Source organism: Mastomys coucha, chromosome X, assembly GCF_008632895.1.
Source record: "Mastomys coucha isolate ucsf_1 chromosome X, UCSF_Mcou_1, whole genome shotgun sequence".
Taxonomy (NCBI): Eukaryota; Metazoa; Chordata; class Mammalia; order Rodentia; family Muridae; genus Mastomys; species Mastomys coucha.
Genome location: NC_045030.1, coordinates 150,715,034 through 150,730,747, shown reverse-complemented (window position 1 = coordinate 150,730,747; position 15,714 = coordinate 150,715,034). Strand labels below are relative to the sequence as shown.

At 39.7% G+C, this 15,714-nt stretch overlaps 1 protein-coding gene and 1 pseudogene across 2 annotated transcripts in view; both read left to right on the top strand.

Annotated features, from left to right (window-relative positions):
• The window catches only part of Phex (phosphate regulating endopeptidase homolog X-linked), a 258,664-nt gene that overhangs the window by 8,955 nt on the left and 233,995 nt on the right, over positions 1-15,714 (top strand). For both annotated transcript variants that reach the window (XR_004120468.1, XM_031376718.1), the window contains exon 3: positions 1,703-1,864. Coding sequence is in view for 1 of the 2 variants with exons in the window: in XM_031376718.1 (XP_031232578.1) it covers positions 1,703-1,864 (162 nt within the window). In the remaining variant the exon portion in view is untranslated. The remainder of the gene's footprint in view (positions 1-1,702; positions 1,865-15,714) is intronic.
• Positions 2,655-15,714, top strand: part of LOC116090870 — a 27,417-nt pseudogene continuing 14,357 nt past the window's right edge.

Below are 15,714 nucleotides of genomic sequence, written 5' to 3'. Positions count from 1 at the left end.
CAGGGGAAGTCGGGGAAGGAAGCCAGAAAGCAATGAGCTTATGTGAGTCAAAGTGCGTGTGAGGTCTCCCCTGTGTGACTGTAAATTATTGTGTGGGACTGAGACTTGTGTGATCCATGTCCATGAGGTGTTATATAGCAGATTCCATCTGTGGCTGCACAGACTGACTATACATATATGGTGGAGTAAGATTTTTGTGTGCCCTAGCACTTTTGAATATTAAGTTATAATGAAAAAAAAAAGGTAGCAGTAAGTAAAAGTGTAGAGACAACGAATTAGGTCTGGAAAAAAAATTAAGCCAACTTGAAATTTATCATACTTCTGAATCAAGTTTTTTTTCTTCCTTGTATATTTTAAATATAGTGGTTGAAAATGGTAAGGATTTTGAAGTCTTATGGAAATTATGTACTGGGCATGGTGGCTTATGCCTGTAATCCTAGCATTGAGCAGTTCGAGCAGGAGAATTGTTATGAGTTAGAGGCCAGCCTAGTTTACATATTGCGTTCTAGGCCAGCTAGGATTAAATAGTGTCCCAAATACAAAAATGAAACAAGAAGGATGTTTGTATATTCATTCAATGGCTCCCGGACCACAGCTCCTATTGGGTTTTCTCACAGGTACTGAGGAAAACTGCAGTGGTTTGCCTTTGCCACAAGAAGTAGAGAAACATCTAACTGTACCTTTTAACCTGGAGAAATTGCTCACATAACCAAAACATACATCTGTAAATTTATGTAAATTGTACAGGGGTGAGAGGTTCATTCTAATTTAGCTGATAACTCATTGGATTTTCATTACTTCTATGAAATCCATTCTAGCATTATGAGTGCTAGAAATGTATTCTAGCATGAACTGAGGTGTAACTAATGAACAGAGTGTCATCTTACCAATGTCATTAAAATATTGGCAGTCTTTTAAAAATCGGTGCACATCTTTGCAGCCAGTAATTGTGTTGCAGCTATAAGATAGTTGGAGATGTGTATTAGGAATATTGGAACCTTCTCTTTTTCTCATTTTGTAATAATTATTTTTAAACTCATAGATACAGCCAAGTGTAGTGGTTCATACCTGTAGTCCTAGGACTTGCAAGGCTGAGGCAGGATGATGTCTATGAGTTTGAGGATAGCCAGGGTTTGAGTATGAAATCATATTTCCTTAATATGGCCTCTTATTATCTAGGAGACATCTTCAAAGGATAGTCCCAAGGCTCCGTTTGAAGGGAATCCAGCAGAGAGGGTACCGGGCTTCTTAAATGCTTACAAAAAGCTATCCCTGTCACTTATGCTGATCAAATAAAGTGAGAAATCGAGCCCAGCACCACTTGAAACTGGACAAATGGACTTTTTTAGTTCCATAGGAAGCATAGCCAAGTTAGTTTGCAGGGGAACATGTGGGATGGAAGAAAGGCCAACAATTGATCACATATTCCATTTATATTCTTGTTGCACACTCCAGAGATGTTAGGGACAATCTAAAAAAACAGTAACAGTAATTTCACCTACCATTCTCCTATACAATTGGAAGACCATCATTTTTATATAGTGAAGCTCATCCAGGGAGACATTTGAGGAGAAATGTTGAAGCCAAGGTTTGGGAAATGGATGATATAAAATGTTTTGTGGAATTTGGAAGAGAACAGTGCACGGCATGTAGTACTTGTCATTAGTAGTCCTTAATCCTGTGATTTTTTCTTTTTAAATAGCTGCTGCCATCATGAGCAAAGTAAATCTTTCTGTGGATCCTTGTGAGAATTTTTTCCGGTTTGCTTGTGATGGCTGGATAAGCAATAACCCAATTCCTGAAGATATGCCAAGCTATGGGGTTTATCCTTGGCTGAGACACAATGTTGACCTCAAGTTGAAGGGTAAGTTTCTATGAGAGTTTGGTGGTACTCTTTCCAGAATACTATTTGACAAGAAAAATAGTTCAGTGTTTGAATTTGGACTATCCATTTTTAAAACTATACTAAATTCATGTCCAAAAATTCATTTTAGTATGATAGTTTTCTGAATTTCAGTTTCCCTAATTTGCTTAACACAAGCCTGTTGTAGGTTGTTAGTTTTTTGCTGGATAAGGCAGTGGTAAATTCTATTGTAGAATAAATAGCACTTGATAGAGTTTGAGAGCACCAAGACTGGTATGCCACATCAAGAAACTTATTTGTCTACTCTGTTCAAGGTAAGCCTCATTTCTTTTTTATTGTCTTCTGGATTTTTATGGCTTACAGAATGTATTTAACACCTCATCGTCTTTTGATATCATTTTGAGAACTCTGGATGACCCATAGTTGTCATACTGTTCCTGTTAACATCCAAATTTTTGGGCCACTCACCTTTCTCCCATGACCTTCAGAGCAATGAAGAACTCATACAAACACATACTCACATGTGCACATATGCATTTTCATTTGTGCTTGGGAAACCTGCCAAAAGTTGGAACTATCTGTTGCTGAACAAGACTGTGTTTGCATTGAGTCTAATTTTTATGTTAACCTGTTTGAGCAAGCTCTTTCAGGAAGAAAGTAGGAGGATTTCATAACTAGATAAGGGAATTGTTATTAGAAGATAAAAATATTTTTTCCTTTCTTGACAACTGTGAAGTATGTCCTGTAACTTGCATTCAGTAACACAAAGAATTAGGGGACGGCTGGCGAGATGGCTCAGCGGGTAAGAGCACTGACTGCTCTTCCAAAGGTCCTGAGTTCAAATCCCAGCAACCACACGGTGGCTCACAACCACCTATAATGAGATCGGATGCCCTCTTCTGATGCGTCTGAAGACAGCTGCAGTAAATTCCTCCAGAGCAAGTGGGGCCGGAGCGAGCAGGGCCAGAGTGAAGGGGCAGGAGCAAGTAGGCCAGAGCGAGCAGGGCGGCAGAGGTCCTGAGATCAACAGCAGCTACACACATGATGGCTCACCACCATCTGTACAGCTACAGTGTACTCATACACATAAAATAAATAAAATAAATCTTTATTTATGTATTTTATTTATATGAGTACAGTGTAGCTGTCTTCAGACGCACCAGAAGAGGGCATCAGATCTCTTCACAGGTGGTCGTGAGCCACCATGTGGTTGCTGGGAATTGAACTCAGGACCTTTGGAAGAACAGTCAGAGCTCTTAACCACTGAGCCATCTCTCCAGTCCAATAAAATAAATCTTAAAAAAAAAAAGAATTTGGGGAAAGTGAGAAAAATTATATTTCTTTCTTTCCTATGTCTATTTTTCCAAGATTTTATGTGGATGGATATTAAATCTATAGCAACTTATAAATTATATATAATGTGAAATCATTGGCCAAATAATTAGAGACATATTTTTAAAATATTTTAAAAGATTTATTTCTTTATTTTATGTATATGTGTACACTGCCACTGTCTTCAGAGTATCAGATCCCATTACAAATAGTTGTGAACCATCATGTGGTTGCTGGGAATTGAACTCAGGACCTCTGAAAGAACAATCAGTGCTCTTAACCACTGAGCCATCTCTCCAGCCCCCTAGAGAACTATTTTAACTGTGAGGAAAATATATTTTCACAAATAGATATAAAATCATATAAGTTTACATTTTTATTAGGAGGCTAAAATTTAGTCTTTATAAATTATGAATGAGAATTTTTAAGAGTGTTAGGGGTTTCCTTTAACCTGAAAAACAAGATTTTTGTGTTGCAGAGTCATAAATAACACCTTGAGCAGTGAATTTGTAGACCAATACTTATTTCTCTGTAAGATATTTTTAAAAATTATTTCTTTCGGGCCGGGCGGTGGTGGCGCACGCCTTTAATCCCAGCACTTGGGAGGCAGAGGCAGGTGGATTTCTGAGTTCGAGGCTAGCTTGGTCTACAGAGTGAGTTCTAGGACAGCCAGGGCTACACAGAGAAACCCTGTCTTGAAAAACCAAAAAAAAAAAAAAAAATTATTTCTTTCTTATGTGCATATGGGTATTTTGCCTGCATATATGTATGCACACCATATGCTTTCCTGGTGTCTGCAGAGGTTTAGAGGAAGGCGTTTAAAGCCTTAAAACTTGATATAAGGATGTTTGTGGGCCTTCATGTGGGTGCTGAGTTTGATTCCCAGCAAGAGTAACAAGTGTTCTTAATCACCGCTCATCTCTCTAGCCCCTAAATGTGAGAAATTAATTTATTCTGGTCCTTCATCTATCTTCATTAGCTATTTTCTATTCTCCTTTTCTGGCCTCTCTTGGCAAACAGATGAGTATACACATATATGCACATGCTCATACACATATGCACATGCTCATACATGCAGGACTACCACTGAGTAAGAAAAGCCTGAGAATTCTTCATAGTCTTCTTTTTTATGTTAGTTATAACAAAAGATCCATAGGATTAGGTTATGAAGTGGTTATAATAATGTAAAGAAACTTTGTTATGGTGTCTTCTTTAAAATAAAGATTTATTTACATATTTTATGTATATGAGTACACCATTGCTCTCTTCAGACACACCAGAAGAAGGCATTGGATACCTTTACAGATGGTTGTGAGCCACCATGTGGTTGCTGGGAATTGAACTCAGGACCTCTGGAAGGGCATTAGGTGGTTCTAACTGCTAAGCCATCTCTCCAGCCCTGTTGTGGTGTCTTATGTAAAAGTTATAGCCTGTGTTGATATGATTTGTCTATGAGCTGCATCAGAATTCATAGAAATCATTGAGCATAGCATAGTTACTATGCCCATTTTTCTTTTTTTCTTTTTATTGGTTATGTTATTTATTGACATTTCAAATGTTATCCCCCTTCCCAGTTTCCCCTCCAAAAATCCCCTATTCCCTTCCCCCTCCCCTGCCTCTATGAAGGTGCTCCCCTACCTGTCCACACACTTCTGCCTCAGTGCCCTAGCATTCCCTTACCCTGGGTCATCGAGTCTCTACAGGACCAAGTGCCCCTCCTCTCATTGATGACCTACTAGTCCATCCTCTGCTACATGTGGAGCTGGAGATATGGGTTCCCACATGTGTACTCTTGGTGGTTTTGTCCCTGGGACCTTTTTTGGGGGGGTCTAGCTAGTTGATACTGTTGCTCTTCCTAAGGGATTGCAGACCCCTTCAGCTCCTTCATTCTCTGTCCTAACTACTCCATTGAGGTCCCCATGCTCAGTCCGATGTTCAGCTGCATGCATCCAAGTCTGCATTGGTCAGGCTCTGTCAGAACTTCTCAGGAGACAGCTATACCAGTCTCCTGTCAGCAAGCATTCCCTGGCATCAGCTATAGTGTCTGGGTTTGGTGACAGCAGATGGGATAGGTCCCTAGGTGGGGCAGTCTCTGGATGGCCTTTCCTTCAGACTCTGCTCCACTCTTTGTCCCTGCACTTCCTTTTGACAGGAGCAATTCTAGATTAATATTTTTGAAGTGGGTGGGTGGCCACATCTGTCAACTAGGGGCTGTTCCCATCCACTGGATATGGTCTCTACAGGTTCTATCTTCCCTTTGTTGGGTATTTTGGCTAAAGCCTTCCCTGTTGGGTCCTGGGAACCTCTTGGGTTCCCAGAGACTTTCTACTGTTTAAACCCAGTTTTCCTTCTCACTGCTACAAGCCTACTTTCAAATTCCTGACCCTCTGTACTTCTCCCCCATCTCCTCCTGTATCCGAACTGGACCCTCTTTTCCCTCCCCCGTCCCAGATCCCTTTCTTCTGGAGATTATTTTCTTTCCACTTCTGGGTAAGACTGTAGCATCTACACTTTTTTTTTTTTAAAAAAAGATTTATTTATTTATTTATTTTATGTATATGAGTACACTGTACATATGGTTGTGAGCCTTCATGTGGTTGTTGGGAATTGAATTTTTAGGACTTCTGCTCATTCTGGTTGGCCCCGCTTGCTCAGTCCCTGCTTGCTCCAGCCCAAAGATTTATTTATTATTATACATAAGTATTTTGTAGCTGTCTTCAGATGCACCAGAAGAGGGCATCAGATCTTATTACGGGTGGTTATGAGTCACCATGTTGTTGCTGGGATTTGAACTCAGGACCTTCGGAAGAGCAGTCAGTGCTCTTACCCGCTGAGCCATCTCACCAGCCCTGTTTTTTTTTTTAAATTTATTTAGTTTTTACACTCCATATTCCATTCCCCGACCCCCCAATCCACCCTCAGACTGCTCCACATCCCACACCTCCTCCCCAACCCCCCTGTCTCCATGTGGATGTCCCCACTCCCCACTCTACCTGACCTCTAAACTCCCTGGGGCCTCCAGTCTCTTGAGGGTTAGGTGCATCATCTCTGAATGAACACAGACCCAGCAATTCTCTACTGTATATGTGTTGGAGGCCTCATATGAGCTGGTGTATGATGCCTGTTTGGTGGTACAGTGTTTGAGAGATCTCGGGGGTTCAGATTGAGACTGCTGGTCCTCCTGAGTGAGCATTACAGGGATGGAAATGTAGAGGAGCCTGAGGAAAAGAAGGTCCAGCAACAGGCCCAAAGTGGGATCAAGGGGAGGTCCCAAGGTCTGACACTATTACTGAGGTTATAGAGCACTTGCAAAAAGAGACCTAGCATGACTGCCCTCCAAAAGCATCCACACTTTGGTGTGGTCTTCTTTCTTTTTGGATTTTATATGGTCTGTGAGTCTATGTTCATTTTTTTTAAAAAACTGAAAAATTTGATTTTTTCCTCATGTATATGTGGAGTTTATGCTTATGTGTTTGCATATGCATGCGCGTGTGTGTGTGTGTGTGTGTGTGTGTGTAGGAACAAGGCTAGTGACAATGGGAGTCTTACTTGGTCATTTGCCACCTTATTCATTGAGGCAAGTTCTCTCACTTGAACGCAGAACTTGCCAGTACGCTAGTCTGGCTAGCCTGACTAGCTAGTTGGATATAGTGAGGGTCCTCTCTCACACCTTCTCAGGGCTAGAGTTACAGGATAGCTGCCATGCTCACTGGGTATTTATGTGAGTTCTGGGCATCTGAACCCTGGTCCTCATGCTGCTTTGTTGCATGCTTTGAGTACTGAGCCATCTCCTCAGTTACAAATCTTGTTTTTATTTAGCTGTGTTAAAAAAAAAACTAGAAAATTGCTCAAAACTCTACCTTTAGACACAAATGAGCTCATATGCAAAACTTCTTATGCATACTCATACTTAAAAAAAAATACCCGATATCATGTGAATAGAACTTGTTTTTAATAAACAAGGCATGGATAACATTGATAGATAACATAATAGTAAATAGCTTTGTATGCATATCTCTCTGTCCTTATCTAACTGTATCCTTAGAATAAATACCCAGAAATGGAATTGTTGGATTGAAAGAATACTTATAATAAAGTTTTGACTTATATACTCAAAGTATCCTTTGGAAAGTTTACTTCTAGGCACTTATATTTTCTTGATGTTTGAAATAACTTTTCTATCTCTTCTGTCTGTTTTTCTGTCTTCTATCTCTTGTTGTCTCTCTTCTCCGTGTCTCTTTCTGTCTTTCTTTATGTGTGTGTGTGATTTAAAGCAGAGGTCAGCAAAGTGTAGCCAATGAGCCATATCCATCCTACTTCCTGTTTTTGTGAATACAGTTTTACTGGAGCATGACCACCTTTACTCAGATACAAATAGTCAATGGCTGTTTTGTGCAGCGGTGGTAAAATTGAGCAGTTGCTAGAGAAACCATATGACCAGCAGAGCCTGAGATATTCACTCTTAGAATTCCCCAGAATGGTGTTAAGTAAAAGCAGCAATAATAGATATACATTTTATTAATTTCTACCTTGAGTAGTAATGGATCTAGTTTGTGTTCCTTGCCATGTGTGACTGTGTATAATTATACTATTGTTTACTGGTATACAATGGGCATGCTTCAGGAAAATAACTTTTTGCCGTTTAACAGACTTGGAGTGTCTTTTGCTTTCTTTAGATTTCCTCATGCTGAACTAAACTCATAAATAAAATTTACCTAAGAATGCTTTGTTTTTAAGGTATGACTAGTAATCCAATCAGTATTTTGTTTCATGCATTTGTGTCTATGCTTATGATTTATATGCCTCTGTGCCTTTTGTGTGGTAGTTTTGTCTTATTTCAGTCACAAAGATTGTTGTTTGCCTTGTAAAAACAAAGTAGCAGGTGTCTTGTATATTTCTAGAGTCTGGAAAAGACAGTTCTGAGAACAGAGGATTTGGACTATAAATTTGACATTGAGATTATTTACTTTTCAAGTAGATTGCTCTTGTGATTTTGTCCAAGTCTTATGTTCTCAGAGGTAAGTAACTCAATTCCTTTTCTCTCTCTTGACAGAGTAACCTGTAATTCCCCACAGCAGGGGGCCTCAGAGCTGTTCTTTGTTGTAACTTGGGATGCTTGAGTCACCTTGCTGATATTGGGTGCCACCTGTTGCAGGAAACATTAACACTCTGTCCCGGCGGGCTCTTGCTATTTTCTCCCAGCTAGCAAGAGCATCTCGCTTACATACAATGTTCTACACCCCCACAATCAGCATCTAGCACCTAGTACCTGGTAAAAGCATGACTCTTAAGGCTTAGTTATCCAATCAGGTTTATATATCAATAAGATCACAGTTCACAAGATGCCAATACAATAATTTCAGAGCCCAAAGATAAAGACAATGTTTTAACCCAATTATCCTAACCTTGTAAAAACTTTAGCTACCTGTGGTTGTTATAACCACACGGGGTCTGAATTGTCATCTTCCCCTGCCTCCATGATGATGATCGTCCTCCTCCTGCTTTCTGACCTTTCTTCTCCTCAAACTCTAGCTCCACCTCTTTATTCCTGTCCAATCTCAGGCCTGTCACTGCCCTAATGTGATTGGACAGAGAAAATGCTGCAACATTCCTGTGTCAAGGATTATAATTAGCAAATGTATCAAGTGATCATGGGACTCTTGTTTCAAGTATTGCAAGTCATGTTTTTCATTGTAAGCCACTTAAGAGTATGGGGTTTTGAGGCCTGGAGGACAGGGTTTGCATCCTGGTTTCTTTTCATTTGTCATGTGTGTCACCTTGGGACAAAGACTGATCTCTTTTTAGCCCAGTTTTCTCATCTTTAAAATGGCATAAAAGCACCAGCATAGAGGATTTAGTAAAGACTCAAAAACGTGATTGATAAAAACTATCCACTTCAGTTCCCAGTAAATGGCAAGCTAGCAACAAATATTTGTATTTTGCATCTCTGATTTGTTTCAAAGGCAGTCTAAGGTTCACAAAGTAATATCAACCAAATGTTTTAAGTTTTGTGTTGGCCTTATCCTTTATAAATATCATGTGCTTTTGAGAATGTTGAATACTGTCAAGGTATTTTTCCTCATCTTTGATAAAAAGAATGCCCCAAAATAAAACCCAATACTGCCAGCCAAAAGAATACCATTTTCTTATGGCTGAGAGAGAACACATGGATTTGGCTGTCCAATTTGTGAAATAAAATGAATCTGACAGACCTAGCTGATGAAAAATTGCCCTCTATTGAAGGTAGCAAATAGGCTTTGTGAAGTTTTACCTTAAATGATATATATATATGACTTGGATTTCTGCTTAGAAAATAAGTTTATTTCTTGTTGTCTCCAAGAAGCAAGATTGTTTTGTAGAGAGGGAAAGACCAAATGTACTGATGTGGTTACCTAAAATTTCCTTACTCTAACCCTTCCTGGTCTGACTTCATGTAACCATAAAGATGGAATGGCAGGTATCATTTGTGTATGAGCAGACAGAAATTGAACTAAGGAGCACCTCCAACTCACAAGGCAATGAGTGAGCTAGATCACTTGTGTCAGCCAGAAGACAGATGACTCAAGGTTGGGCCAGATCATTTTTCTTATGAGATAGCTATTTTGGCCAATCTTTTGTGAAGAATTACAATGTATTATTTTCAAACACTGTAGCAGAACAGCGAGATGAAATGGAGACTATGTGTGCATGCTACATGTGATTGTGACTGTAGTGTAGGCCAATTATTTATTTGCAAAAACTTATGGCCTTTCTAATCTTGCCTTTCCTATAAATGATCCTAGCCAAGTAATCTTTTATAGGTAATAGAAACTGTGGAGCTTCAGTTAAGCCTCCTCATGAGAAGGTTCAGATTGTTGGAGACACGGTGGTGAAATGTATCATTTTCCTCACACCATACAGTGTAGAATAATGATGTATCCACTTGAGTTCTTGGCTTCACTAGGTTTGTTGAGAGAAATGACATCAGGCTGGTGAAAGTTAGGATGGGATGAGGAACTATTAAGAATCAACCATCTATTGTGTGGCATTTTTTCTTTTCTTTTATCTTTCTACCCCGTTTCTTTCTTTTGCAACTATGTCTCATTCTGTAGCCCAGGTTATTCTGTAGACTGGACCTCACTGTATAGTTCAGGCTAGACTCAGACATGGCAATTTTATTCCTAGGGAAAACTCAGCCCTAATTATTTTGAGTGAGTCACCTGGACAAACTGGATATACACGTTCAGAGAAGATTACAATTTTATTTTTTTTTAGACCATGTTGGCTCTTTTAGATGTGGCCACATAGGAAACCACAAACTGCCTAGTTATTCATGCATTTGTCTTACTGCAGTGAGGACTCTTGAAATTTTAAATGATTTAATTTTACTTGAAAAGTCATTTTTGTCTTCTACTTTTTCTTATTCATTCACCATTTGCATTTTTTGGTGTATAATGTGTTAGGGGAAAACTTTTCTAAAAATTTTAGAGTTGCTTAAGATACAGAAATTACATTTTTTTCTGATGATTGCAAAAATGTGAATGTATCTCTAGGATACTTTCCTTTTCTAAGCAGGAAGATGACCTAAGGAGGCCATTAGGGTGGTTACTAGGGACAAGCGCTGATGATGTTCTATTAGCTGTGCCACTCTGCACCTTTGGTCTTCTCCTTATGTATCTCTTTCTATCCCTAGTGTATGCCTTTCATGTTCTGTGTCATGGGGCAGGCTGGCCTCTGGCCCTACAATAGGAAGAAAGACCAGCAAACAGCCAAGAGTGTTAAAAACATTTTACCCCTGAGAACAGCAGGTAGGAAAATAATCTCTTTACTTTTTTTAAGCATTTAGTTTTAGATGCAATCTATTCCCCTGTAGGTTTTTTAGTTAATTTATTTTTTTTTACTTATTTACTTTATATCCCACTCACTGCCCTCCTCCCAGTCACCCCCTTCCTACAATCCTTCCTGCATTCTTCCTCTCCTTTTCCTCTGAGAGGGTAGAGGTCCCCCTGGATATTCCCCAACCCTGGCACTTCAAGTCTCTGCAGGGCTAGGTGCTTCCTCTCCCACTGAGGCTAGACAAGGGAGCCCAGCTAGTAGAACATCTCCCACGTACAGGCAGCAGCTTTCAGGATAGCCCCGACTCTAGTTGTTCAGGACTACTCTTCTGCCATTAGTAGCTCACATAAATACATTGAATATGCTCGATAAGGAGCAGCTCCATTCACTGCATTTATTCTGAAGGGTTTGATATTAGCATGGACTCCAAATATATTGAAATGCATAGTACTTTTGTTGTAGTAGTACACAATATGTCAATAACGCCTGTGACAGGAATGAAATATGAAGAGACTGCCCTGCTATGTCTGGAAATTCCTCAAGCAGGCTTTCTAACATGACTGTCTCAGTATAATTTTTGCTGGATGTCGCAACTGATTTGATGATATTACTTTTGTTTGTTCTTTCAATTAAACTAATCCAGTTGTTACTGCTGGGTGTTTTCAAGATGCCTGATTTGGTGGTGTTTTACTATCTATCTAGTACTCTTATATACCTTCCACGTGCTATTTATTCTTTTACCTTTCTACTGTATACTTAATAAACTCAAACATTCAGAACTGAAAGTATGGCTATTGTAGATCACTCTTTGTATGGAAGAATTGCCAACAACTGATTTGTGTACTAAGACTAGCTACTGAACTTTCACTTTTTTTCTTGGCATGAACTGATTTACAAAGAACAGAAATTCCATCTCCAAGTGGCTCAAGAAGAAAATGTATTGACTCATCTAGCCAAAAAGCTTCAGTGATTTTTTCATTCATTCATTCATTCATTCATTCACTTTACATTCTGATTGCAGCCCCTTGCCCCCTTCCCAATCTCTCCTCACATAGCTCCTTTCTCAAACCCCTCCCCTCTACGAAAGGGAAGGGAAGTACCTGGGACAAACCACCCTGGCACTTCCAAGTCATTGCAGGACTAGGTATATCTCTCAATGGAGGTATTTTCTCCATTGAGGCAGGAGAAGACAGTCTAGTTAGGGGAGCAGGATCCATAGTCTGGCAACAGACTCAAGGTAAGTCCCTGCTCTAGTTGGGGACCCACATGAAGACTGTGCTGCACATCTGCTACATATGTGCAGGGGTCCTAGGTCCAGCCAGTGTATGGTCTTTGGTTGGTGGTTCAGTCTCTGAGAGCCCCAAGGGTCCAGGTTAGTTGACTCTGTTTGTCTTCTTGTGGAGTCCCTATCCCCTCTAAGTTTCTTTCTTTCTTTCTTTCTTTTTTTTTGGTGTAAAATCTGAGTGTATTTCTTTAAAAATGGCATGAGGCTTTTACAATCATTGCAAAAGAGAAATGAAAAATCTGGCAGCTCAACAGTTGAGGTACCTCTGAGGCTATCTAAAACATACTGGGTCTAAAACAGCAGCTATCTCCTCTGAACTGGTGTTGTATCCCCCCAGGCCCAAGCGCTCTGGGCCCGGGGAAATGTGGATCGCATGAATCTGAGTCTTAGCCCATCTAAGTTCTAGTGCTAGTCCTACATGTGAGTCCAAGTCCTTCTTCTTCCAGTCCTAGTGCTAGACTGAAGTCACGTAGACAAGCGACCCTCACATCCAAGGTCACCTGACTTCTAAAAGCCAGGTGTAGAGCAGGAGGAAGAGGGGTAGAGCCCTCTCCGTTGAGGTATTCTTATGCTAATCCTTTGGTTCTTGCTAGAGGCAGGCAGAGGAGAATCTCGACCTTTTAATTTACCCTCTAAGTTTCTTAATCCTTCCCCCAACTCTTTCACAAGACTTCCCAAGAGCTCCACCTAATGTTTGGCTGTGGGTCTCTGCACCTGTTTTGGTTAGCTGCTGGGTAGAGCCTTTCAGGGAACAGTTTTGCTAGGCTCCTGTCTGTGAATCCAGGTTGACAGATACAAACATAGCCTGAGGTTCCAAGGTAGTTGAAGGAAGAAGGCAAGCCAGCAATGAGTCTGTATAGATCTTCTGATGAGCTTAGTGCATTGCACACCCCCTCCCCCAAACTGGCAGGGATTGTTACTGCATTCATTTATGTCAGATTTTTAGACTCCAGGTAACAGTTGATTTAAAAGATGAACCATGTCATTAAAGGAACATTCTCTTTTCTCTTATTCTGAATATTTTGTTGTGCAGAAATATCAAACTTTCCATGAGGATAACTTAAGGGGATACATTAATCGCTGTACTTCTTTATCTCCTATGCTAACATAACACTTGTGGATAGTGTAAATATGAAAGTATAGAAGAATTAAAATACAATCACAAAAGTAACCAAAAAAAGCTGGTTGGTATTAGAACAATCTTACAGCCCAACAACTTAGAAGCACAACACAATATATAACAGAGTAGAGATGCTTAGTAAATATTTGTAGAAGAAAGGAGAGAAGAAATGTTTCTTTGTGGGCAGCTGGATGCAGTAGTGGTCATGGATGGCTCAGTGGGGAGAAGTGGAGATTTTCTTTACTTCTTCTTTCTGTTCCTGGGGCCCTGGACATAGGTCCAGAAAAGTCCTGAGATGCAGCTGGAGTTTGCTTACAATAGGATTGGATGAGAAATTGTCTATTACTGTTTACTTAATTTCTTTGTTTTAAAGATTTATTTTATTTTTTTATGTGTATGAGTACACTGTAGCTGTCTTCAGAGGCACCAGAAGAGGGCGTCAGATCTCATTACAGGTGGTTGTGAGCCACCATGTGGTTGCTGGGATCCGAACTCAGGACCTTCGTAAGAGCAGTCAGTGCTCTTACCCGCTGAGCCATCTCGCCAGCCCTCACTTAATTTCTTGACCTTATGGAGGCAAGACTGGAAGGAACACAGACTGCTAGGCAGACACAGGCTTTTCCAAGATGCCTTTGCAGTATACTACAAATCTTACACAAGTTATTGATGAGTAAAATAAGAACTGACAATGTGAGGCTCAAGTTTGGGGCTCCGAAAGGAACTGAGACTACTACTTGTAAACCATGTGAGCTTCAGGAAGCTGCTTCTCTGTGAACCTTAATTACCTATTCAATGATCCTGTTGGTGAATTCAATAAGATGCATGGAAATTCTTTTGCATAGGATTAAGTAATTGGAGTCTATGATTATCGTTACTTTCATAAGGATTAAAAGAACGTTTAGAAATCTTTAACACATAGTGAACACTGAAGAAGTAAAGGTACCTTTTATTGATTCCGAAATGGAATACCATAGTCTACAATTTCTTCAAAGTCTCTACATGAGGAGAATGATCCTGAGAGAGGCAAGTCTGACAGTAAACATGATAAATTAGACTGTCTTGGTCTGCTTTGTGATACTATAAGAATATACTACAGATATGGTAATTTACAAAGAGTACAAATTTATTTAATTCATGTTTCTCCAGGCTGACAGAGGTTGGTATTGGTCTCTGGTGAAGGTCGTCATACTGTGTCCCCAAAATGACACCATTAATTGACTTATGGCAGTAAAATCCTTGTGGCTTAATCACATTTTTAAAGGTTCCACCTTGAGACTAGGATATAGGTTATTGGTAGATTAGTTGCCTTACCTGTTCTAGGTCCTCTCTAGGTGCTGTTGACATTTTTCCCATCGATCTTTTTCTTCTATCTCTTTTTTCCCTTCATTTGTAAGGGATCTATAACTCAGTTCCATGGGCTTGAATGAGAAAAAATGAATATATACTTACCCTCCTCTCTGTTAGAACACAGTAGTGTTTGTGACTTTCATTTTTGGTTATTTTCCTACATTATTATGTTGGAAAATGTTGCATGTAGATAGATAATGGTATCTGCTTGTATCACCATTTCAAATCATAACAATTGTTGTACCACAGGTCAGGTCTTATCATTTAGTGAGTTAATGAAGTAGCTGTGTATTGTGAATCGCATGGTAAATCCAAAAGGGTTTTCTTAACTGTGTTTAGGAATACCTGGTTTCTTTTGCAAACCTATGTTTACACAGCTCTTTCAAAAGGCCACTGTCTAGACTCTTTTGATAATGAGCACATTACTGGAAGTTAATGTGTGTTCCTGAGGATGTTTGGTGAAACTGGAAATTTGTGTTTAATAGAGGTTTGTGCCAATAGCAACTTGAACTCATGTAAGAATTTTTCAGGCCATGGAAGAAGTATATTTTCAGTTGAACTTACTAACTGCTACCATGTGGTGTTGAATCCAGAAATTAAAGACAAACTCAATTCTAGGTGATGTTCTGTCACGAAGTAGTTAGAAATATTTATGAATTGTACTAATGATAGAGAAGGCAATACACTAAATAGGATGTATGTCCATAAATATAACAGTAAGTTATGTAAGGAAGATCTAGCTTGTCCAGTCTTGAAAACACAGACCATTGGATGAGCTGAAGTCATGGGTTATGTTAAGGTAAAAGAATTATACATCTGGAGGTGCTTGCAGCCAGATACTAAACACAATACATTTAACTTTGTTAGACAGAAAGGATAAGTAGGGAAGAGATAACAGGAGTGAGGTGGGTGGATGAAGCTGTTGGAATCTTCCCTCCCTCCCTCCCTCTC